General features: G+C 51.6%; 3 protein-coding genes across 4 annotated transcripts; 2 read left to right on the plus strand and 1 right to left on the minus strand.

Annotated features, from left to right (window-relative positions):
* Window positions 1–66: 66 nt before the first annotated feature.
* EME2 (essential meiotic structure-specific endonuclease subunit 2) lies at window positions 67–9,521 on the minus strand. The gene is given in 9 exon segments (XM_052772878.1): window positions 67–408; window positions 1,559–1,748; window positions 2,199–2,314; window positions 3,136–3,241; window positions 4,163–4,287; window positions 5,067–5,159; window positions 6,132–6,242; window positions 6,244–6,269; window positions 9,158–9,521. Coding segments are annotated over 9 exon segments (1,260 nt in total). The 5' UTR covers window positions 9,480–9,521; the 3' UTR covers window positions 67–237.
* A 39-nt stretch (window positions 9,522–9,560) lies between these two features.
* NME3 (NME/NM23 nucleoside diphosphate kinase 3) lies at window positions 9,561–13,717 on the plus strand. Of its 2 annotated transcripts, none has more exons than XM_052772906.1 (5): window positions 9,561–9,706; window positions 9,817–9,947; window positions 10,472–10,573; window positions 10,901–11,013; window positions 11,305–11,954. In XM_052772906.1, the coding sequence occupies exons 1-5, from the start codon at window positions 9,661–9,663 to the stop codon at window positions 11,390–11,392; spliced, it is 480 nt and encodes a 159-aa protein (XP_052628866.1). In that variant the 5' UTR covers window positions 9,561–9,660; the 3' UTR covers window positions 11,393–11,954. The 2 variants fall into 2 exon arrangements, with proteins under 2 accessions (XP_052628866.1, XP_052628865.1); XM_052772905.1 differs by lacking the exon at window positions 11,305–11,954 and adding an exon at window positions 11,961–13,717 and having other exon boundaries at window positions 9,562–9,706.
* A 1,870-nt stretch (window positions 13,718–15,587) lies between these two features.
* LOC128134971 (ubinuclein-1-like) lies at window positions 15,588–23,333 on the plus strand. The gene is given in 9 exon segments (XM_052773358.1): window positions 15,588–16,203; window positions 17,391–17,486; window positions 17,773–17,907; window positions 18,585–18,688; window positions 20,393–20,887; window positions 21,076–21,205; window positions 21,434–21,552; window positions 22,047–22,175; window positions 23,099–23,333. Coding segments are annotated over 9 exon segments (1,593 nt in total). The 5' UTR covers window positions 15,588–15,966; the 3' UTR covers window positions 23,247–23,333.
* Window positions 23,334–23,441: the final 108 nt, after the last annotated feature.

Genomic DNA, 23,441 nt, shown 5'->3' on the forward strand with positions numbered 1-23,441 from the left:
CTTTCCAGCCAGGGGGATAGAAAGCTGGGGCAGCTAAAAGAGGAAAGGAGAGCCAAGAGGCTGAAGAAAGCATCTGTAACAAGACATTTATTGATGTGCAAGTCTCTGTTCTGAAACAGAATCACCTGCTTCCGTTGGCCGGGCTCCCAGCAGCACTGCCATGCCAGCAGCAGCTCAGCCACTGCCGAGTCTTGGCAGATAAAACAAGGAGGCTGACCGACATGGCCCACAGTCCCTCTATGTGCTCAGGTCCAGGACAAGGTCGGGGTCAGTGGATACCATGAAGAGGTAGATGCGGCAGGATAAGTCTGGCCCAACATGGCGATCTTTGCTGCTGACATCCAATTTCACTGGGATGTCACTCAGCAGGAGTCGTTTTTCATCTTCTGTGCTGCATTCTTCGTAGGCCTTTGAGCACACAGGAGAAGGAAGCAGTTAACACAGATGCTCTAAGAGAAGACTTCAGTCTCCCCTGCAAGGCTCAATCCCATCATTACAGTGAGGATCTGTGACTGAGCCTTCAACCAAACATACCAGGATCAGGGGATAAAACTCAGAAGAAACAAGATCTCACTTGCAAACAGACCTCACACACACTCAGAGCTGTGTGTTGCCCCTCCAGCATATAGGAGAGAGCTGTAAAGCCTCTTCTTCTGAAGCAGCTAAGCTAGGGACAGAGATCAAAACTCCAGGGGAAGAAAAAGGAGAGGAGAGTGACTACATGAGACTTTTTAAAAAAAATTCTGTCACAGTTCCTGATCTAATGGAAAGAGTTTATGTGATTAATGCTCACAAAAACAAGCACTTGCTGATAAAAATGTGTCTTCATAAATTGGCTAAGCTGCTGTCAGAAGGGTCAGACAGCATCCTAGTCTAATCCTGCTCCCCCAACACCTCGCTGAGCCAGTCTAGCTCAGGAAGCAGCAGAAGGCTAAGGGGAGTAGGGAGAGGGAGAATTTAGTGAGCTAAATCAGCTCCCTGAAGGATCAGACAACAGAAAAGCAAGGAAAGCATGGGGTATGCTGCTGGTGACAGCAAGCAGTAGGAGAGCTCGGGTATCCTGTGGAAATCCCTCACAGTCCGCAGGGGCGATACACGTTTTCTGCTTGCGAGTGATGTAGAGCTGTTGGACTGTAACAGCAGCCACCTGAGACATTACCCATTTCAAATAAAGACAAGCAAAGCTGATGGACAGACCGTGTTGCACAGGGGCAGTGGGATGCATCTAACAGACCCTCAGCTGCACTGGCTGGGGTGGGCGACCAAACGTATCGCCAAGCAAAAATGCAAAGACGCTTTGAGCGGGTCCTGTGAGGTGAGATCAAGGCAGGGAGAGGCCTGGAAGGGCGAACAGTAAGTAGCTACTGCTGAAACAAAGCTATGGTTTAAGTAAGTCAAACACCCATCTGGAGACAAGCGCCTTTCTGGACAACCAATTTCACACTTGGGGCTTGTTTGCTCCATCAACAAAGACCTTTAAGCGAGGAAGCATGTGGCACTCCTTCCTGCCTTCATCCTTCAAGCTTTTAAGAGGACGCAGAGGGGTTTGAGGGCTTACCTATAACAAGAGGCTTGGGGAGGGATATGCTTCCGCTATAGCTGCTGCTGTTGCAGGGCTGACCCTGTTAAACTGCTGGATTTGTCTCTTCCACACCTGCCAGAGTCCTGTGCCGTCCTTCTCCACTCGCACCCCGCTGGCCCAGGCCCCGGCAGTGCAGACGGGCAACTCCTGCGACTCCAGCTGCCTCCTGTGGAAAGACAGACTGCTGAAAGCAAGACCTGGGGCTGGTGCGTGGACTGAGCACAGGCCTGCAGACCCCAGATGCTGCAGCCTTCCCGTAGCATTAAGCAGTGAGCTTCCTTCTAAAACCTCTTTCTGCCCAGGGCTAATATTCCCCCCCCCTCAATTTTCTTTCCTTCCCTGGAAAGCTCCACACCACCAGGGTGAAAAGATTTTCCTAAGGCTGTAATTTTCCCTCCTTTCCTAGTGCTGAATCACCACTGTGTTCACCACAAGAAGAGAGGATTTTCATCAGCACAGAGACTGAAAATGATCTTAAGACACATCTAGTCTGGGCCCTTACACTGACGTCATCCAGGACAGGCTGGCAGCCACAGATATATGTTCCTGTAACTTCCACTGAGGTTTCCCAAAGCTCTGGGCTTGGGATGTGACTGAGTCCAGCAACATGACTCACTTGTACGGGCGTTTTGCTATTGCCTTCGTCAGTGCAGAGACATGCTGGCCGAATTCCTGCCACGTGTCTAGGAGCAGCACTTCAATGTTACCCCACAGCTGCAGCACCACCAGCGCCTGGAGGAGAAGCAACAGAGGTGAAACATGTAACACACTGACCAACAGGACAAAGACAGGCTCGGGTGGGCCAGCCATGAGCCAGGACAGCCCAAGGCCCTCACCCTCCTCGACCCTCAGCCAGTAGTGCTGGTGTCAGCCCTGGCCACCAACAGCACCCAGCGAGAGCAGCAAGGAAAGCATGCAGGTAGGACATGTCCTGTGGCAGGATGAAGCTGGCCTGGGACTGGAAGGGGAGGGAAGCTGGGCTGCCTCCATTAGCTGTTTACACAGCGCTGCAGTAAAGCCTGCTCATCCTTCTTAGCTCCCAGTAAGCCAGCGAGTCATGACCCCTTTGGGGCATACTCAGGCAGGGCAGGAATTTAGTTTAAGGGATATCAAGCAAGGGTTTAGATGGTATTTGACCTAGTTTATGACTGTTGCAGCATCACAAGGAGCACTCCTGCTCTGCTGTGGGGGACACGTTCTGCAAGGCAGAGTCCTGAGCAAGAACCAACAGGTCCTTTCAAAGCTAACTGAGCAGTTCTTGGTGGGGTTACAGGAGGAGGAAACTCACACATGTGAGGGGAGGCTGGATCAGCTCTGAACCAGAGTCTTTATGAACAAGAGGCTCCAAACTGTGCCTCGAAGTCTGCAGTCCCTCTTCAATCCCATTGCCAGCCAGGGTGAAGGAGGGTGCATGCGGATGCAACCTGATCCAAGCCAGCCACCACCTCCCCTGGCAAAGCATTCTTTACACACAAGAGCTCACCAGTGGGAGCCTTTTCCATACAGCTCAACCCCAAGTAACATAAAACTTCAAGGACTGTAAGAATTTTTACCTCCAGTATCTCCTCCTGAGTAATACACAGCTCTGGGCCAGGCTGGGAGCTAGGACTCTGTTTTCCAGAGCTCAGTGCCTGCTGCCTGCCGTGCTCCTGGTTACACCTATAAGCAAGATACACCACTCACACACAAGCTCGCCATATTCACACCTCAGGGCTGCTGTCTGATAAAGAAGAAAAGGCCAGACTTAACCCACCCACATCTGCCACCTCCCAGTCTGACTTGGAAGCTGGAGACAAAGGTGTCGAGTTTGCTCCAGGCCACCTGCCGCCCCCCGGGTGGTGGCAGCTCCCCTGCAAGGGAGAGGAGACCCAAAACCAGAGTGAGAGCCACTTGGTTCCTCTGGTGGCAGAACTCAACAGGCCACAGCTGATTTTTTTTATACATAACACTCTTGGTAAAATTTATCCTCACAGGCTTAAGTGAGAAAGAGCCCAGGAGGTGGTGAGACAAGAGCTCTCCCTGGGAAATACTGCAGACAGGACAGGACAGACCAAGCTACTGTAGCTGCATCTATGCAGGGAACTCTGGAAGCGATCACACCATCACCACAGAGGAGACTGCTCTGCTGTGCACATACATACACAGGAAGGACTTAGACACTGGGAGCAGCACATGAATGAGACATTTAGGGGACAAGGAAAGGGCTCCAGGCATTGAACATCTCTTGCTACTTCGTGAGCTGCACACAGTGCTGGGAACAGAATGGCAATTCAGCAAGAGCAGTTCCCTCAGCTCCTCTGTGTCACTGAGGCCCTCTGCCTGGGGTGCGGAGAGAAGCCTTATCTGTGAACCCCTTCTGGCTACAAGATCCTCAGAGGCTGCTATAAATGCATGCGCAAAGTACACCCTCAAGACTGCAAAACCCAAGTCCTGACCCCCATGAGCATGGGCTTTGTGATTTACAGCCACCACACTAGCACCAAGCATCAGCAGCTCAGCCCCGAATGTGTCACCCCTGCAGACAGGCTGATCTTCACCCGCTGTGAGCTTCCCCGGCACTGCCACTTGCCTGGAACGTACCGCCTGTAGGCATCCAGCCCGATGACGGCCAGGCTGTAGGTTTTGGTGGAGGAGCCCTCCAGATCGGCCAAAGGCAACACCTGGTTCAGGTCAGGCTGACTCGCTGATGGGGCATTGACAAAACTCTGAAGCAAGACAAATCACACCCACGTCTATAGCAGCCTACCCCTCTGAAACATCCCCTCCCCATCTCCAGCAGGACAGTGGGGCCTGCCAAGGTGCCTCTCATCGGTGGGAACAGGCAGGAGCCAGCCTCAGACTGCAGCTGAGAGCATTGCCTTCAGGCACACACCACATGCCACATCTGCCAACATTTCTGCTGCTGCTTCTGGCTCACCTTTTTCCCCCTGAGTGTTAGCACTGATCTCCACACAGACACTGCCTATTCTAGCCTGTCATTCTCTAGTCTTGGACAGGGCTGGATGGACTGGGAACTTCTCAGGGCAGAAGCACAGGCTGCCTAGACAGGTATAAATAAAACGTTGTAGGACTGCACACAAATGAGAACACAAATCTCTCTGCTTCAAAATGCAAGTGTTTCCAAGGGCCGTGTACTCTGAACATTTCTTTCAAGCGAGTCTTTTATGGACTCCATGAGAATGGAAAAGCTAAATGCAAGGAAAGGCAAGTCTGGCCTGCCCAGTTCCCCTCTGAGGAAAGTAGCACCCTGTCCGAGGGTTAAAGACAGGTGCTTGCATATATCCCTAAAGACCTCCTGCTGTACTCAGATATGGCTTCTCCCACAAGTTCTCTCCTTGCAAACCACCGCCCTCTGTAACACAGCTTTGTTTCAGGGTGGAGCAATGGCAGTTTTGAATGAACCCTCCCTCCCCTTTCGTGTTCACTTGGCAAAGTGACTGCTGTAGAGCACTTTGTGTAGGTCTGGCTCTGAGATCTGTATCACCTGGGTTAGGGAAAAGAGGCGCTTAAGAAAATCTTCCGGCTCTACCAACACCAACACCTCTTTCTCCTCTTCACTCTTCACCATGGGGCCATCCTAAAGAAGACGAAATAATTTCCAACACAAGCAGAGGTCCAGCACGAAAGCAGACAGCAAGTCTCCACCTGTGCCCACACTGTAAGAGGCACTAACACTCACTATGTTAATACTATGCTGGTGAAAGACCACGGCTGAACTGAAAGGTAAAAATCCTCCCTGAACAAGCAAGTCACTGAAAGTGCAAAAATAGCCTGGCGAGGAAGGCAGTGACAACTGCAGAAGTTGCTAACTAAGATGAAAGGACACAAAATGGCTTTGTCTGCACTGCACACACTTAGATGACCACGTTATCTGCACCTACTTTATCTGTAGTCTATTATATGACCACAGTATCTGCAATGTTTTATCCAGTAACAGCAAAAATAGAGTTCTGCCCCCGCCTGAAATTCCTGTAGTGGGGGTGAGCACAAGAACAGCCTACCTCAGCCTCCACTGCCATGTGGATACCATTTGACACAGAACCTTCTGAAACCAAACTGGAATGGGAACTGTATTTGGTACCAGAAGGTACCTGCCCTTTCAGGTTCCCAGTGAGGGGGTTCAAGAAGCAATCATTGGGCTTTCCAAACGAGGGGCCCTGCAGCACATTTGCTCAGCCTCTTCCAGACATACAGCTGTTGCCCGTGGCAGCATGCCATGCACAGCATCTGGACTGGAAATGCTGCTGAGTACCCAAGCGAAACCTCTGTATGAATGACTTGTAGTGGTCTCATTCTTGCTTACTACAGGTTCCCTGGGCTTACCCTAGATGCACACCTGCCTAAAACAATGAGATGTGGATCTTTAAAAGACATTGGCTTTGGAATAATCTGCATGAGAATCAGACCCAGCTCCATTCCCCAAGCTAACTGGTCACCAGTAATCAGCGTTTCTGAGGCTCCAGTGCCCAGCCTAGAGAGGCAAGTCAAAACTTTCTCCCCACAGCACATCTGTTGCCAGTTTACATGTACAAAGACGGGAAGTACTTACTGGAATGGACAGAGTGTTTGGCATGTTTCTTCTCCAGGTTATGCTGCAGGGAATTGCCTGAGTCTCAAAAGAATATTTACAGTCCAAGGAACTTAAAACCTTCACCCAAGCCATCTGAGCCAGGATCTTTGAGGAGACCTGTGGAGAAGGGCAGAACATCCTGATGTGAGGAAAAAGAGGTATTTCATCAGCGTTACTAAACAACAACAAAAACACAAGTGCAAGACAAGGAATTCTGCAAGCATAGGAAGTCTGGCTTCCTACAGTGCATGCACTTGCTGGCTGGATTGCTAACCGAATTATTGACTTTGACCATCTCTGCAGGCACCTATAAAATTGTCCTTCTTCAGCCAAGTACCTGGACAGTGACAGGCAATTTGCCACAATGACTGTAAAAATCAGCTCGTGCATTCTAGGTTACTAAAGGCAAACTTTCAAAGCCAGCTCTTCTGTTCCCCCAAGAACAAATTTTATTAAATTTGTAGAAACTTAATTATTTTTTTAATCTCTCTCTCTCTCTCTCTGTGAAAGAAGACTGAAATTAGCCAACTGGCTGAACAATTAGTCACTAGGAAGCCAGGTTCCACCACCCATGCACAGCCCCAACACCTCCCTGGATGCTCACTTCAGCCCTGTTTCCATCCCCTCCAGCGCAAGCTGCTACTCCAGCGGCCAGACTGGGCACACATGTAGATGTCACTGGGGAGCCCACGGAGAATGTGCTCTTAATTACTGGCTCTGCAAGTACTGTCAATCGTAGCTAATGTGAGTTGACACCATCCATTAGGCACCTTCCTTACAGCTGTCTGCAGCCTTGTCAAACCACGTGTTTGGACTTTTTTCTTTGACACATACCTGCTCTAGGCTGAATTTGTTTGAGATATTTCAACAAAATAGCACAGCTATTTCTAAGAATGCAAGGGCAGAGTTGAGAACATGCTGTTTGTCCACCTTAAAAATATCAACACCTTGTTTTATGAGGAGCTTTGCCAGCGGGACTGCCCAGCCCAGCCCCAAGCTGCTCCCCGGAGCAGGACGGACCTCAGGGTACAGGGCTGGGTGCTGCATGCACAGGACAGGCTCCTTCGTGCTGCCTGTGCTCCCTCTGCCGGCACCCGAGCACCCGGGAAGAGGAGGAGAAAAGCTTCTGGCTGGTGCAGTGAGGTAAGGGGTGGAGAGGAGGGTTGGGAAGGCAGGAGCAGGGTTGAGACCTAGGCAGGAATGGGGGCAGAAGAGATGAGCAAGAACTAAACCGATTAGCACCAGGGCAGAGGGGAATGTGAAACCCAGGGACAGAGAGAAACTCTGAGGACTCAGTGGGTGTTGATATAATCACCACGGTGGAGTTTTTAGAATGAGAAATCACACAGCATTTTCTTTGGCAGGCTGTGCGTTACACCAGCCAGCCTGCCTCACCAGGCTGACCCCGCTCAAACAGGATCCCTCACCTGGAGAAAAGCTGTTCAAATACACTTCTGGAACCTCCACCACCTCCCAAGCACCAGCTGTACCCACGACTTCGCAGCAAATTCCACAACAAAACAGATGACAGTATTTATCCCACAAAGACTTTTCTACTGACAGAATAATAAGCACAACAACAGGCCTGTGTTGGAGCAAACAGGGAGAATCTTCCTCAGGCAAAGCCATGCTATGCACCCCCAGAATATGACGTCTAATTATTTTATTGGTGCAAACGTGGTAATAATTTACTCAAAACTGTGTCGGATAAAGCAGCTGATTGCTGCCATCCAGACAACCAACAGAAACTGACCAAGACCTGCATGGAGGAGAGCAAGCAGACCAACAAGTCTCTAAACAGAACGTTTAAGGATACAAAACACATGTCCTTAAAAAACATGTTTAGTTAAACAAATCTTGCTGCTAGTAATTAGTGGAGTGAATGTGTAGCATAAGGATAACATAACTAGCAAAAAGTGGTGCATGACAGATGCTAACAAACAGAGCAATTCAAGATACAGTTCTTATGGATCTAATTACATGTGCACAGGGATGAGCTGCAGCTTGGATTCAAGCTGCTGGGGACTGGGATGCAGTGTCACACCCACCACTCTGCCCCCAATAGGGAAACACACCCACCCAGCGACCCCGGGCTGCCCAGGCAAGCTGCAGGGCGAGAAACGGGCCAGCAGCCCTGCTCCCTCAGGGACAGAGGATTAGAAATACGGTCCGGGCAGTCAGATGTGTCAGGGGATCAGCAGTGGCACTTTGCAAGTGCCAGGAAAGGGCCAGGATCCCAGGGACACACTGGCAGCCAGCACTGTAGAATAAGCCGCCTCATTTTCTGCCAAAAAACCTCTGTGCTGTGACCTATGGGGTCCTGATGCCCTGAATGTCCTCCCTGACCAGGCAGGGCAGCTCTGGAGGCAGACTCAGCCCTCTGGCAGGTACCTGGAGAACATATTTCAGGCACTGGTATTTCCAGAGGCTTATCTCGGAGCTGAACGAAGAGGCAAGTTCCAGATAGCAGGTAACATCGTCCAGCCTGAGCAGGCGGTTGAGCTCTGGACTGCAGGTCTTCTTATCTCTTCCTAACGATCCTTGAGGATGTGAGCAAATTAACAGCCAGGAGCTTGCTGCCTCAGAAGTAGATCAGAACCATGTGCTCTACAAAGGCGAGCTCCCAGAGCCCTCTGGGGCTGAAGCGCTACCCTTCTGCTTCTGCAACAACGCCCGGGGAAGTTAAGAGCTCATTTTCCAGAGGTGCCAGCCTGGGCCTTGTCAGCCCCAGAGCTGGAGGGGCTGGTCCTCTCTCCATGTGGCTCAGGAACAAGGCAGGGACCACAGCAGCTGCCCACTGCAATCTAACCACATCTAGTCTGCAGTCACGACAGCAACGACAAAGATAACGAAGCCAAAAGAGCCTAATAAATACCCAGGGGGCTGCGTGGACCCCACGCCAACGGCCCGGGAGCAGTTCAGAGGTGACAGCCAGGAGGCCTCGGGTGTCCCAGCCGCCCCCCCTCCCCTCCAGGCTCGGCCTCCCCGGACCCCCCGCCGCCCACCTGGATCGGCGCACACCTCCATCAACCGCAGGCACCGCTCCGGCCACAGGAGCCGCCACGCCGCCGCCGCCTCCCGCCGCCGCTTCTCCAGTGCCTCCTGCTCCTTCTGCCGCTCCCGGTCCCGCCTCCTGGCTGCAGCCTCCCCGGGGACCCTCCGCCGCCTCGGACGGACGGCCGGGCCCGCCGCGGGAGGGGAGCCGGCCGGGCCCGCCGCACCGAGGTCGCGGAGCTCGGGCTCGCTCTCAGGCTCCGACTCGGAGACCGCCCAGGCGGCCGCTCGCCGGGCCGCACAGCCCGGGCCGAGCCGCTCGCTCCCGGCCATAGCCGAGCCGCCAGCAACCGGGAGGCGCCAGGCGCGTGGGGGCAGCGCACCCCTCTATCGGCCCCGCCGCTCCTCGGCCCCGGCACGATAGTTCCGCCCGAGGCGGGTGTCGGGGCGGGCGCAGGGGCGCTGAGAGCGCGGGGCGGGGCGGGGGCGCGGCCCCTTTAAGAGCGGCGCCGCCATGATCTGCTTGGTGCTGGGGCTCTTCGCCGGCCTCTTCCAGAGCGGTGCGGGCTGGGCCGGGCCGGGACCCCGCTTCCCCTGTGCCCCCGCGGCTGAGGAGCCCGGGTTGGTCTCCTTCTCCCTCTCCTCTCACGCCTCCGCCCTCTCCTTGCAGCCTGCAGCGGGGCCAACGAGCGCACCTTCGTGGCCATCAAACCGGACGGGGTCCAGCGGCACCTGGTCGGGGAGATCATCCGGCGGTTCGAGAGGAAGGGCCTGCAGCTGGTGGGGCTGAAGCTCCTGCAGGTGAGCGGCCCGGCCCGGCCGGTACCGCCGCCGCCAGGGCGGGGGGAGGGTGTCCCTGGTGCCGGGGGGCCCAGGCTGAAGTGAGGCCCCACAGGCCCCGGCTCTGCTGGTAACTGCCGGGGGGGTTCTGCCTGCCTTCCAGCTTGTATAGGCTGCTGTTGTCATTCGGGCACCAAATCTCTCATAGGTCAGAGGGGGGTTGGCACCCAGGTGCCTAAACTGATTCTGGAGGAGTGATACCAGTTGTGGGGAGCGTGCCTGCCATTTGCTGTGTCCGTGCTCCAGGGCTCTCCTACGTGGCTGTTGTAAGCTGGCAGGTGTTGCTCCTCTGACCTAGAAACTTCTCCCCTCTGTGTGTCAGGCTTCAGGAAAGCCAAGCCATTTCACTCCTGGAAGTGAGCATCTGTGCAGGAGCTCAATTGTAACGTGGCACTATCCAGCTTTTCCCGCATCTCTCAGATGTGGGCCTTGCCCAAATCGCCACCTGCTCAGAGCAGACTAACATTTGTACTCTTTGTGCTCAGGCCTCAGAGGAGCTGCTGAAAGAGCACTACATTGCCCTTCGTGATCGTCCCTTCTACAGCCGGCTGGTGAAGTACATGAGCTCTGGGCCCGTGGTGGCCATGGTGAGTGCTGGCCAGGTTCTCTAGAACCAAGGAGCAGAAAGTAAGTGCAATGTTTAAGCAGTATTGGCTTGTGGTCCAATGGAAACAAGGTAGCCTCTCTCTTCAGAGGGCCTCTTGAAGCTGTACTGAACTGCAGGGACATTTTCTGTGGTAAATTAAATCCGCAGACAATTCTGATTATTTTCCAAAATCAACTTTTGAAGACTGTTTACAGAGAGACCCTTTCCTGGCTCTCACCCAGGTGGATCAGATGGGGAATTTAGAGGACAGATGATATGACCTGCTGGGGGAGTTGTGGAAGCTGATTCTTGTTTTGCTGTCACATAGGTCTGGCAGGGCCTGGATGTGGTCAAGACAGTTCGCACAATGATTGGGGAGACTAACCCAGCTGAATCCAGGCCTGGCACCATCCGAGGAGACTTCTGCGTTGAAGTCAGCAAGTGAGAGCTTTGGCTTTTTGTTCCCTCAGTATTTCAGGGCATCCTTTCCAGGCATTCCTGTGCAAGACCTGCCCTGCCAGTCTGCATCTGCAGCGCAGAGCTTCTCCCTTCTGTGCTCAGATCAGAGCTGTCTCCCTCTGACAGCTTGCAGAGCAGCCCTGGCAGGACAAGCTGACCTCTGCCTCCTGGGGCTCGCTTTCCTAGAAGGAGGAGCCTGGGTTTGTGTCTTTCCTGCCTCCTGAGGCCTTCTCTGTTGAAAGCAGGTGGGATTTGCTTGTCTTTTTTCTCCAGGGAATCAGGACTGTCAGGCCGTGAAGAGGAAGGGAGGAGGCCTCTCAGTCCTTTCCTGGGGACCAGGGCACCTGGAGAGCTGCTCTAGCTCCACTGGGCATCTGAGTCTGTAACAAAAGCCAAGCGGGAGCTCTACATGTGCTAGGGCTCTGCACTGGTGAAGATCCACAGGTGGTGACCTAGGGTGCCTGCAGCCTGGCTTGTGGTAGACACTGCTTTTAACAAACCCTCCTGACTTAGGTTTCTGTTTTGTGGTGTCTGATACCAAACCTGCTTCAATGGACCTACTTTGACAGAAGGAAGGGGGGAAATCTGGAGGCAAAACTTGAATTACTGACATAAAACCAAAGCAAACCCCAGATCAACAGCCACTTGCAGCTTGTCCTGTAGCAAACAAATGGTTCCTTATCATAGGAGGAAGGAGTGCTGGGAACTGGCAGCTCCTGCACATCCATGACCTAAGCCATGTTCAGCGTAACCATGAACAGCCCCTGAGCTGGAAGGAAGAGGGCTGTGCGGTGGGAAAGAATATTGTAGGATGTGACTGGCTCAATCAGTTTAATGAAATTGGTCAAGGTGAAATTTTCCAAATTGCACCTTCCTTCTCCCACCTTTCTCTGCTTAGTGCCAGCTGATCCCTTTCTTCTTCCCCATAGGAATGTGATCCATGGCAGTGACTCAGTTGAGAGTGCCCGGCAGGAGATCTCCCTCTGGTTCCACCCGGAGGAGCTGACTTGCTGGGAGGACACGGCTGAGCACTGGATCTACGCGTGAGAAGAGCAGCCTGAGGGAAGTATGTCTTCCTGACTGGGCACAGGGTGTTTCCATCCATTTCATTGCAGCCGCTTGGGCTGGCTGTGGATCCTGGTGCGGTGTTGCCTGCTGTGGGGGTTTCTGTTCTGTGTGTGGGTGGAGGGGTCCTGGGAGCTGGTCTGTGTATGTAACTCTGTGGTTCAGCTCCCTGCAAGAGTAGCTGTTTCTTTTTTTTCTTCTCTCTGCTGTAATAAGTAGGTAGTTGGTATTGTTGCTTTGTTTGCTGCAGTATCTTAAATACCAAATAGCTCAAGGTGATTTATTGAAGTGAAAACTGGGCTCTGTGCCCGTTCCTGTGTGTTCTCAGACCTGCCTGGCACAGGATTATGTGTGCTTCTTGCTGCTGGGAGAGGTGCTTTGGTCACTACAAGGTGATGTGATAGATGTCATCTACCTGCATTTCTGTAAGGTTCTTCACCAAGGGCTTTTAAAGAATTAGGGTGCTATGCGGTAAGGGGGAAAGTTTCCCCCCAGGGTAAGAGCTTGTTCCAAGACAAGGAATGAAGGACAGGACAAATAGCTTGCTTTCCCTTGGTGGGATCTTTGCGTGCCATGGCTGGCACAAGTTCACCCGGCTTCAGATGTGATTAGTGAGTCCATGGAAGGAAGATTCACCAAATGCTGTTAAATGCACAGTTTCTCTGGCTCTGGTTCCTGGCTGCAGGTGCTGGGAGCAGGGAAGCAGCTTCTCCAGGTCTGCTTTGGTTCTCTGCGGGCCTCCAGCGCTGGCTGCATGGCTGCTGGCCTGACCCAGCACGGTAGGTCTCATGCTGTCCCTCCATGGTGACTGACACACGCTAGTGAAGCAGCAGCACTGCGCAAACAACAGAAATAGAAGGGGGAGAGTGAGGTGGGGAAGGATCTGTAGATTTGGGGCTCAGGAAGGACTGGGAGGACCATTTAGTCGTCTCTCATGTGCAGTGCAGGCTGTGGAGTCCTGGCACTGAGCTCTGGGAGATCCTGAGATCTTCCTTGTCTGATGGTGGAGCTTCCCTGCCAAGAGGGTTTCTGGAAACCCAGTTTGTAATAGGTTGGACACCCTGAACCCGCTGCGAGCTCTCCCTGGAACATCAAACTCCTCCGAGCTGTGTTGAGTCCGAGCTCCCTGCGCAGCCTTGCTGGAGCGTAAGGGCAGGGACAGCGACATGGCACCCTGCCGTGGAATGGGGGCATGGTTAAACCCAGGGAATGAGGTCCCCCGGGGCTTTCCTGGATGTAGGGTGTGGTGTTTTGCCTGTGCCCTAAAAGCCTGTCTCTCTCTCTCTCTCTCTCTCTGGATCCCCAGCTTTGTAGCTGTGGGGAAATGAGTGCAGTTTTCTGGGGGCAGAGAGTAAACTCTCCCCTGCTCCGGGCTGGCCCCGAGGGTGGTGGGGCTGAGCAGGGATGTGCCAGCAGTGACACAGGAATGGGCACGGAGGGGATGGAGGGTCTCTCCCTGGTGACTGGGGCTTTCCTCAGCTGCCCGACTGCCACAGCCAGAGCTGCTTCTGCCTTCAGGGCCTTCTCCAGGCGACTGGTTACAGCTCTAAATATGGGTCAGATTTTGTTTGTTCCCGTAACTCATCCATTTGCTGTTTTTATAATAAACTCTAAAGTCCCATGGTCTCTCCCACTGGTTATTTTCCTCAGGGACTGGGAGGGCGGAGGGGGCGGTGGCCGACGCCTGGGTGCCTCTCGGTGCGCTGAGCGGGGGGATCCGAGCACGGACTGTTCACAAAGCGGCTTCGCCAACGCCGCGCCGCCACCTTAGCCCCTCCCCCGCCGCAGGTGTGAGGGCAGCACCCGCGATAGGTCCGCCGTCGTCACGTGGGTTTGACAGGCGGCGATGGTTCGCGCAGCCGTGTGCCCGGCTTCAGCGCGAGAGCAGCGCCCCCTGCAGCCCGGCGGCGGTGAGTGCGGGGAGGCCCTTCCCTGGTGTGGAATAATTACAGCGGTGGCTTAGAAATTAAACCTGTGTTAAAGGTACGGCATTGTTCACACATTAAGAAAAGGTATAACGTCGAAGAAGCTTTCAGGGTGGAACGCAACGGGTGTGAAAGGAATCCATTCCACAGTGGTTGCCTAGACAACGTTGCCTGTAAAACGGCACGGTGGGTGGAGTGGAGTGAAGATCATGGCCAGGCTCTGTGAATCGCTGCAGAGATGGGAACTTCATGGTACTGTGGTACTGATAAGCTGCATATTTGCCACCCCGGGCCAATAGTTTGTCATATTTTGACAAAATGCTGTCCTTTGTGCAAAATTTGCTCATTATGTCATAATAATACCAAAACACACCTCCATTCCAAAGACTACCCGTCTCCAAAGTGCGACCAACCCTTGCTGAGCCTGCGCTCTGAATTTTTGTTAATCTATACCTTTAAAAGCAAAGCGAGAGAATTTTATACCAACCATAATAAAGGTATGTGTGACTAGAGTCCCTCAAGCTCTACCTTGGAAGAATTGTATAAAAATGGCCTAAGAAAGGGGGGATGTTAGGGAAGGTGTCATTGAAAACAAGTCAGGGAAGATACCATCACGGACTACCTCTGACTCCTGGGATCAGCTGATGGGCTGAGCCTCCCCCCCCCCCCCATAGGGATGCCTTTGGGTAAGATCTAGACTATACCGAGTGCTTACTCAGAAAACTTAGAAAGCTCTATATATAGAGTTGCTTTTCTTATTTCACGTGCTATATAATTCATAATCTCAATGTTTGCACGTGCTTTCGCAGACAGTGTATTTATCACCGACAATCCATAAGAAACAGTATTTCTGTTGGTCTAATAAACTGCACTATTTGTTAAGCTAGCCGTAAAGGTTTCTTGCTGGGTACCGCCAAACTCTCTAAGTCCGGCCGTGTGAGTCCATGGAGCACGACTAAGCTGAAAGTGCGGTGCACTGTTAGTGCATCCGTAATTGTGAGAGTTCAGTAAGTTGAACGTGACCGGACTAATAGTGCCAAATGGGATATCACTCCGAATCCAAACCTAGCCGCCCCCAGCCCCCCTGATCTCAGAGGACAAGCTGGAACACAGGAGGGTTTATTTTCTGCCAAATTACTTTACTCTTTCACGCGACGCCTGGCCAGCGGCGTCCCGCGCTTCCCCCCTCGGCACCAGGGCCCCGGTTCCCCTCAGCCCCCCGCGGGTGCCGGGGCCGGGGTTGCTCTGCCCAGGGCTCACGAGAGCCGGTGCCGTTGCTGGCCTGTGACGCCGTTGCGGGACCCGTTGGTTTAACGGTGTTTCGGGCGGAGTTCTGAGGAGGCGGGGGTCTAACCCGAGCTCTCCGCGCTTCCCGGCCCGGCGGGGAGAGGGCAGGCGGCTCTGCCGGAGGCGGCCGCAGGGCGGTGGAGCCGGGGGCTGCTCGGGGCGGATCGGAGGGCAGCGAGGATGTGCCGGTGCGCGGCCCGGGGGTGTCCGGGCCTCCGCGCAGCGGGAGAGCTGCCGGCCGGAGCGGAGCTCTGGCCCGGGGCGGTGCAGCCCAGGCCGGCCTTTCTGCCCGGGGCTGCCGGGCCGTGTCCCAGCAAGTCTGGCGGGGTCGTTTGGTTTCCTCGAGAGCTGTATTTCCTTCAGCCTTTTGAAATGGAGTGGTGCGGCGTGGAGATGGAGAGCTGGGGATGGACAGAAGTGACAGCGTGGGGGGCTGTCAATGTTGGAGGGAATTCTGGTTCGAAGATTGACTTCTTCCTTTCTTTCTTTCTCTTTAATGATTGCAGCAAGGGCTAGCAGCATGGGCATTTGTCATTTCCCGAGAAAACTTCGGAATTAAATGACTTGTTCCACTGCCAACGTCCTGAGTTATCCTTAACCAGCCAGTGAAATCTGTATCTGTGCAGCTGGGGCAGACTGGTACAATTTGGCCATAGCCATGACAGAGCCGCGCAGGGTTTCGTTCACCACTCTTCAAGGTCCACTGAGCAACAGCTTTGTGAACTCTGGGAAAGACAATGGAGAGCAGTGCCAGAACCCTGAACCAGCTGCAAAAACTGTTCGAATCGCACTTACTCTCTTTGAGCCGGATCACAAACGTTGTCCAGAATTTTTTTACCCAGATCTTCTGGAGAGTTGTTGTGGGAAAGTAAAAGGTGGTTCTTCAGAAGACAAGGTAAGTGTCCTCGTGGCCTGTGGGGAACCTGTGTTGTATCTGGAGATTTCAAAGGCTTTTTCAGTATTGCTGTTTTAGTGGTGTTTTGAGTTAGCTGTGAGGTGCTGAGAGGTGGAAGGGGAGCGGTCAGGCATCCCGCAGGCAGGAGAACTGGCTTCCAGGCAGGGGTTCTTGTCATCAGGCCACACTGTCGCACTCCCTTGCCTTGGCTGGAATCTCACATCAGAAAGGTGATGTGTTGGTGGCAGAGTGTGGGACGTAATGCTCGTGTTGTTTGGAATTGCTTGATCTAAAGTGATTTTTGGTACGTGGCTTGCTAGGAGCTATGAGCAGCTCTTTTCCAAAGAGCATCAAAAGGAGAGATGCTTCTACGGTAGGTGGCTGTATCTTTTTTGGGACCCTGCCCTACTGCACGTGAACATTTCCACCTTAGTGGTTGGCATCTCTTCCTGTGTGGTGGACGTGGTGCTTTGAGGCGTTGCCTGACAATTCTGTTTGCCTGTTGAAAGCCATTTCTCAGGACACAATGGCATGCAAACTTCTGTAGCATCCGATCTTTGTCTTATGGGTGTTTTTCTATGAAAAGAAAGTTGATTGGATTCTAGTAATTTTTACTGTTGCTCTTCAGAACTCTTTAGCAGTCAGTTGATGCTTTGTACTGCTTTGGGGGGGGGGGGGTTGAGAGTCAGGAGAAGCAGAGACAGGTACAGAACTAGCTGAGAGAGCACCCAAAACCTGGAGACATTCTCAGAATACTGTACTAAAGATTGATTTGTTTGAGCTTCTGCCTGGATGTTCTAGTTGTGATGCATTTAATGCATAGGTTATTAGTGGTAGTGTGACAGGATTGATTCTGATGTTTTTTTCTCTCTTATTTGTAAAGAAGACAGACCGTGCTGATCCTTTTAATGATGATGAAAAAGAAAAGCATGAAGAGGAGGCTCTTGCTAGGAAGTTTGAAGAAAAACATGTTTGTTTATCTTCCTTATATTATGTTATCCCTTAGAATGGGAAATGCTGTTCAGCTCTCAACCAGTTAACGCTGGTTGGGTTCTGCTGCTGCTAGGAGCGAAAAAGGTCTCATTTGCTTTTCTGTACTGGAGCCAATGTCAGTGTCCTGTATCAGGGCTATCCCTGTGGTAACTGGAAAAGAAAGATGAAGACGTTGTCAATCTCTTATTGTTTAGGGTGGCAAGAGACGTAGAAAGGACCGTATTCAGGACTTGATTGATATGGGGTATGGATACGACGAATCTGACTCCTTCATTGATAATTCTGAAGCAGTGAGTACTGGGGCAGGTGTGAGGGTGGTTAAAGGCAGCTGCCTGGCGGGGCTGAGCTGGCACCTGGGGAGACCTCAAACTGGGTGCAAGCCAGGAGTGTGCCAGGGCTGGGGAATGAGAGATCCTGGGGCAACCACATGGCAGGAGAATGCTGGTTAGCAGGCATGTCCACAGCCCTGTCTGTTCTTGGGGGAGCACAAATTCCACGCCATTCTCCAAGCAGCTCAGCTAGAGAATAAAGTAACAAAGCTTACAGTGCCAATAGATTGTTCTCTGTTATTTCCAGTACGATGAGCTTGTTCCGGCTTCTCTTACTACAAAGTATGGAGGGTTTTACGTCAACTCAGGAACACTGCAATTTCGTTCAGCATCTGAATCTGAAGATGACTATGTTAAAGAGAAAAAGAAGAAGTGTCCCAAGGTCAGCAAGCCAGCTTTCTGAATTACTTCTTCTGTTAGAGTTTGGAGGGTTTGCTGCATGGAAGTGTGTTGACATTCCAAGTAGAGTGAGATTTGTGAATTGATGTGGAGAGAATAGGGATGAGCACTTGAAATCCCATTCTGTCTCCATATTTGATAGTAAAATGAAACATGTCTGCCACAGATGAGACTCTGGTGGGGTTGCCTGGTTCCTAGAGTAGAGGTGACAACAGCCCCTTGTCACTCTGAAAAGTCGCTTAGTATTATGGGGATGCCAAGATATGTGCAAGGGTTCTTTTCTTTCTCATCTGAGGCGTTCTGGAGACTCTGCTGGGAAGCTAGTGCTCCTCTTTGGTGTCAGCGTCTGTTGGAGACAGCACTGTTTTCATAATGCTGAAGTGAGGCAGCTAAGAGGGGAAGCAGCAGGAGCACCTGGCATCCCTTCGCCTTTATTGATGGGATTGTCTCTGGTGCAAAAGCTAGGTGTGCTGTGAAGTGTTGAAGACAGTGTGTACCAGAACCGTGGTGATAGATGTCTGGGGTTTGGGTTAATGTGTCCAGTGGGGAAGGAGCTGTTCTCTCATTCTTGGGAGAGGGCCAGAATTGGCTCTGGGGGAGCAGGTCCAATTCCATGAGCAGTAGTCGCTTTGATTTTGACTTGGTTTTAACTCTCTCCAGAAGCGGAAGTTGAAAGATGGAGGTGAAAAAATGAAGAAGAAGAAGAAAGATGATTCTTATGACAAGGAGAAGAAATCCAAAAAGTCCAAGTTTCCAAAAGCTGGGTAAGGAGGAGGAGGAGGGAATGCTTGCTGCTTGACAGCTTGCTTCAGGGTTACAGGTGGCCTTTGTTACGCTGCAGTAGTACCTGTTGCAGTGGGGGGTGGCTTGAGTGCATGCTGCATAAACACCAGCAGGTAAACCCCCATTGCTTCCAAAGTGGGAGAAAAAAGGCAGCTGACAATCAGGGAAGGAGCAGAGCTCCACAGCAGGAGTGTCCCAGCAAAGAGGGTCAGAGCTAGCTGCAGCGTTGGTGTTTCTTGGAGCTCTGTTTAGGCGCTAATGGTGGGAGCAGATACTGGAGAGCCTGAACAGAAGGAAAAGGTATTTGCTGTCCTGGCTTTAGCAGGCAAAAAGCATCAAGCTGCTGTCATGCTAACTCTCTCTTGCTTCAGTTCCTCTGCACTAGTTGTTTGTGCATTTCCCAATCTTCCTTTCTGGAATAATGCATGTAGCTAAATAAGAGCATAACCTAGTGGAGATGGTTTAAGCTCCATCATCTCTCTGCAGTGAGGAAGGACTTGTACATCAATGCGAGACTTGCACTGTGGCAGCCCTGTCCTTGATGTGAGCAGTTGCACAGGTGCTGAACCTGTTGCATGAGTCTTTCTGCTTCCCTCAGTTTCAGGTTGCACAGCTGTGAAGAGCTTTACCTTGGGATCTTTAGAGTAGGGGGCCATGGGTGGAGAGACCGTTGCTCTGTGGAGGGCAGCTACACTCTAGACCTTAAAAATGGAAGCCATGGCTTAATTGTGAAGTTGAGTTGAGAGGCAGAGAAGTGTGCAGAACAGCTGTGTTGTGTATCCTCAAGTCTCCCTGATTTCCGATAGATGGGTATATTTTCCTCTGCTCCAGTAGAATCTGATTTAGGGTAGTTCCATTAAACATCATCCCACTTTCTCGTCATTCCCCACCTGTTGTTTCATGGGCAACAGTTATTGAATCTGACATAGGAGTTGTGGGACAAATGGATTCAGAAAGCATAGAGGATTACAGAAAAGGAACTGAAACTTAAAATTTAAAGTTGGGAAAGTGAACACCTGATAGATAAGTTATTAAAAAAAGAGAGAGATAACTGAATGAAAATGCCTTATGTCGTTTAGGGCATCTGGTTCCAGGTGAAGTGTCAGGACTTCAGTCTTATCCTTAACTCTCAGGTATGACGTTAGGATCATAGAATCATAGAGTATCTCAGGTTGGAAGGGACCCATAAGGATCATCGAGTCCTCACAGGACAACCTAAAACTGAACCATATGTCTAAGAGCAGTGTCCAGACGCTCCTTGAACTCTGACAGGCTTGGTGCCATGACCACTTACCTGGGGAGCCTGTTCCAGTGACTGACCACCCTCTTGGTGAAGAACCCTTTCCTAAAATCCAGTCTGAACTTCCCCTGTTGCAGCTTCATTCCATTTCTTTGTGTCCTATCGCTGGTCACCAGAGAGAGGACATCAGCACCTCCCCCTCCAGTGCCCCCATTTAAGGAAGGTGTAGACTGCGATGAGGTCACCCCTCAGCCTCCTCCAAGCTGAATAAGCAGCGGGACCTTGAGCGGCCATAGAATATTTTTCCTGGTGTAATTGGTTAAGGGGCTAAGCCTTTCCAGGGGATTGGAGCATATGGCTGAAGTGAACTGGGATGAAGGTATCCTCGTCTCTTCCCCTTCATCTTGTATTCAGTTCCCTTCCCTCCTCTGTACTTTGTTTACAGTTTTACAGCATTAAATGCAAGTAAGGAGAAGAAGAAATACTCCGGCCCTGTTAGTGTCAAGGAAATGCTGAAGAAGTTTCAGAAGGAGAAGGATGCTCAGAAGAAAAAAGATGAAGAGCAGAAAGTGGAGACTCCTTCACTGGCAGAACCTCCAGCCCCAAGGGAGGTGGAGGCGATGCCTGACCCTTTGCTCTCACTCTTCGGCCATGCCAGTGATAACGACCTGCTTCAGGCAGCGACGGCTATGGACTCGTTAACTGACCTAGACCTGGAGCGGCTCCTCAGTGAATCCCCAGAAGGGAGCCCCTTTCCTGATGTGGAGGATGGGAGCGATCCTATTGGGATGGGCTTGGAGCAGGATTTCAAGCAACCGCCATCCCTCCCAGAAGGCCTGCCAGCCCCCTGCACTTCAGCTACCAGGAAGAACTGCAGAATAAATGAGGCCGCTGACATCCTTTTGTTCTTTTTCCAGATACTCTGAAACTAGATTAAAAGGCATAGCTTGGGATAGAGGGCTTGAGTGTGTTGATTCTAAAATCTAAAGAACCGTCATGTAGTTTGGCTTGTACTTTGTCCCTCTCTCCCTGCCTCCAGCTCCCCAGGTTGCATAAGCGTTGCATTTATGTTGCTTAGAGAACCCCTGCCAGGTCCCTGGTCAATGCTGTGTTTGTCTTGTTCTTCAGCATAGAGCTGCAGACTCGGGAGCTGAACAGCCAGATCCGGTCAGGGGTGTACGCCCACCTGGCTGCTTTCTTCCCATGCAGTAAGGACACTCTGGTCAAGCGTGCCCGTAAGCTTTATCTCTACGAGCAGGTGAGTGAATTTGGCAGCACAGCCCTGTCTCATGTGCATGTTACCCCTGATCTCCAGAGCACAGTTGTTGTCTGCCTAACGTGGTGCTGTCCTCCACTGAGCATGGTTCAGGCAGCAGCACATCTGGTGATGTGGATTCAGAACTGGCCAGGTCTCGACCTGCCAGATTTGGGTGTCTTGGCTGGAACACACCACACGGAACTTCAGTCTGTTCTGTGGCTGCTCTAGGGTGGCCGCTTGAAGGAACCTCTACAGAAGCTAAAGGAAGCCATTGGAAGGGCCATGCCAGAGCAGATGGCCAAGTACCAGGAGGAGTGCCAAGCCCATACTCAGGCCAAGTTTGCCAAGTAAGCTCCTTGTTTGCTTGTTATGCATCTGTAGCTCTTCTCAGCAGGCTCCGTGTGACCTGTAGGCTGCTTTCATGAAGTTCGCCACCTATTTTTGTTCTGTAGTTAAAAATTGCTGACGGGCATCAATTGGCCTAATTAAGCTGCGTGTGTTCTTTGTGCTACCTATGGCAATGCCAACTACAGCAGCATCAATGGGACCAGAACTTGGCTGAAGTGTTTCACTTCTGTGCGGGCATGTCTTTAGGAACACGGCAGTCTCAGAACAGTAAGGCTGGATTAGTCCCGTGGTCTCTATTACACAATACTGGGAGATTTCTTAAGCTTGAGCACTTCGCTCAGCTTGCACCCTAAGCAAGAGATTTAGGCCCTCTTCTCATGCGTGTGTTGTCACTGACTATTGAAACCTCTGAACAGTGTTGTTCAGAGATACTTAGTCCTGTTCCTGAATCTCCAGGACAATGACTTTCACATTATCTCTGTCTCCGTCTTAGGATGCTGGAAGAGGAAAAGGACAAAGAGCAGCGAGATCGAGTTTGTTCTGATGATGATGAGGATGAAGAAAAGGGAGGGAAGCGTGTCATGGGACCGCGAAAGAAATTTCAATGGAATGATGAAATCAGGTTTGCGTAATTTAGATATTAAGTGAACCCGTGAGTTCTCTTATTCTGTGCAGTTGGAAGTGAAGCATTTTGGTATTTGTATCTTGTTTTCAGAGCAGCGCTGATCATCTGTAGTAACAGTCAGCTTGGAGGTTTGTGGCAGACTGTGGTGTTTATGGAGCCACTGTTGCATTTATTAAATCTCACCTTTATATGCATTGCAAAATTAAGCTGATTTCAGGCACCGGCCAACTCTGAGAGAAGTGCTAAGAAGCCTCTGTGCTGAGGCCAAAAGAGAGGGACAGATCTTTGGGAAAAGAAGGAACTTGGCTGAATTGCTGAAATCCTGCAGACTAGACTCTCAACAAGGCCGGATGCTGGTTGTGAAAGCAGTTAAAGCTAATTGGGGATGGCCGCCCCTGGCACCCAGGTGTCTGACGAAGAACAGAGTGCTGGGTGAAGGGGAGAGTGACGAAAGATAAAATGAGAATCAATCACGCTGTCTTCTTGATCTTATTCTGTACCAAATTGGGGTGCTGCTCCGTAGATGGCTGATTCATTTAGAGCAAAGCAAGCTTCACTTCCTGCCTTCTCATTGCCTCTCAGCACGAAGGTCTGCAGAGAGGTTCAGTTCTGTGGTTGTTAATGACGCCTGTAATTCTGGCGCTGGTTTACTACCTCTGCTGTTTCAGGAGATTAAAATGGGAAGGGGTAACAAGGCTTTTCTCCCCTGGCGCATTGATGTGCGTGCACATGCAGAGTGAGGAACGTGCCTTTCCCTTCCTCTTTCTTGTGGAGGCAGTGCAGGGTCGGTTTTATTAGCGAGGTGTTACACAGAGCCAGGCGTGTCTTGGCGTATTTATCCAGCCCTGGATAAACAGAATGACCTCCAACTGGGGAAAGTTAATTCGCGTAACTGTATTTGAAATCTTCCTGTTCTTCAGGGAGCTGCTTTGCCACTTGGTGAAGATTAAGTTGGATGGTTATGACCTTGACAAGAATAAGGCTCAGTCCCTAGAGGATTATGTGAAGACCTTCCTAGATGGAGAGGTGAAGCCCCTTTGGCCAAAAGGCTGGATGCAGGCCAGGTGAGCAAGAATCGAGTTGTACTCCAGGGATTCCTTGTCCTAAGGGACCTCGGAAGGTCATTAGTCCTAACCCTGCTCAAAGAATGGCTAGCTTCAAAGTTAGATCAGAGTGCTCAGGGCCTTGTCCTGTGGAGTTTTGGACATCTCCAAGGATGGAGGTCACCACAGCATCTCTCTGGCTTTTGTTAGCCAGAATGGG

Source organism: Harpia harpyja, chromosome 21 (assembly GCF_026419915.1).
Source record: "Harpia harpyja isolate bHarHar1 chromosome 21, bHarHar1 primary haplotype, whole genome shotgun sequence".
Lineage (NCBI taxonomy): Eukaryota > Metazoa > Chordata > Aves > Accipitriformes > Accipitridae > Harpia > Harpia harpyja.

Excerpts from the sequence above, each read along its gene's own strand:
- NME3 (XM_052772905.1), top strand. The coding sequence starts at position 9,661 with ATGATCTGCTTGGTGCTGGGGCTCTTCGCCGGCCTCTTCCAGAGCG. Across the intron at positions 10,574-10,900 it reads CTGGGCCCGTGGTGGCCATG|GTCTGGCAGGGCCTGGATGT; the intron begins GTGAGTGCTGGC and ends GCTGTCACATAG. Across the intron at positions 11,014-11,960 it reads TTCTGCGTTGAAGTCAGCAA|GAATGTGATCCATGGCAGTG; the intron begins GTGAGAGCTTTG and ends TCTTCCCCATAG.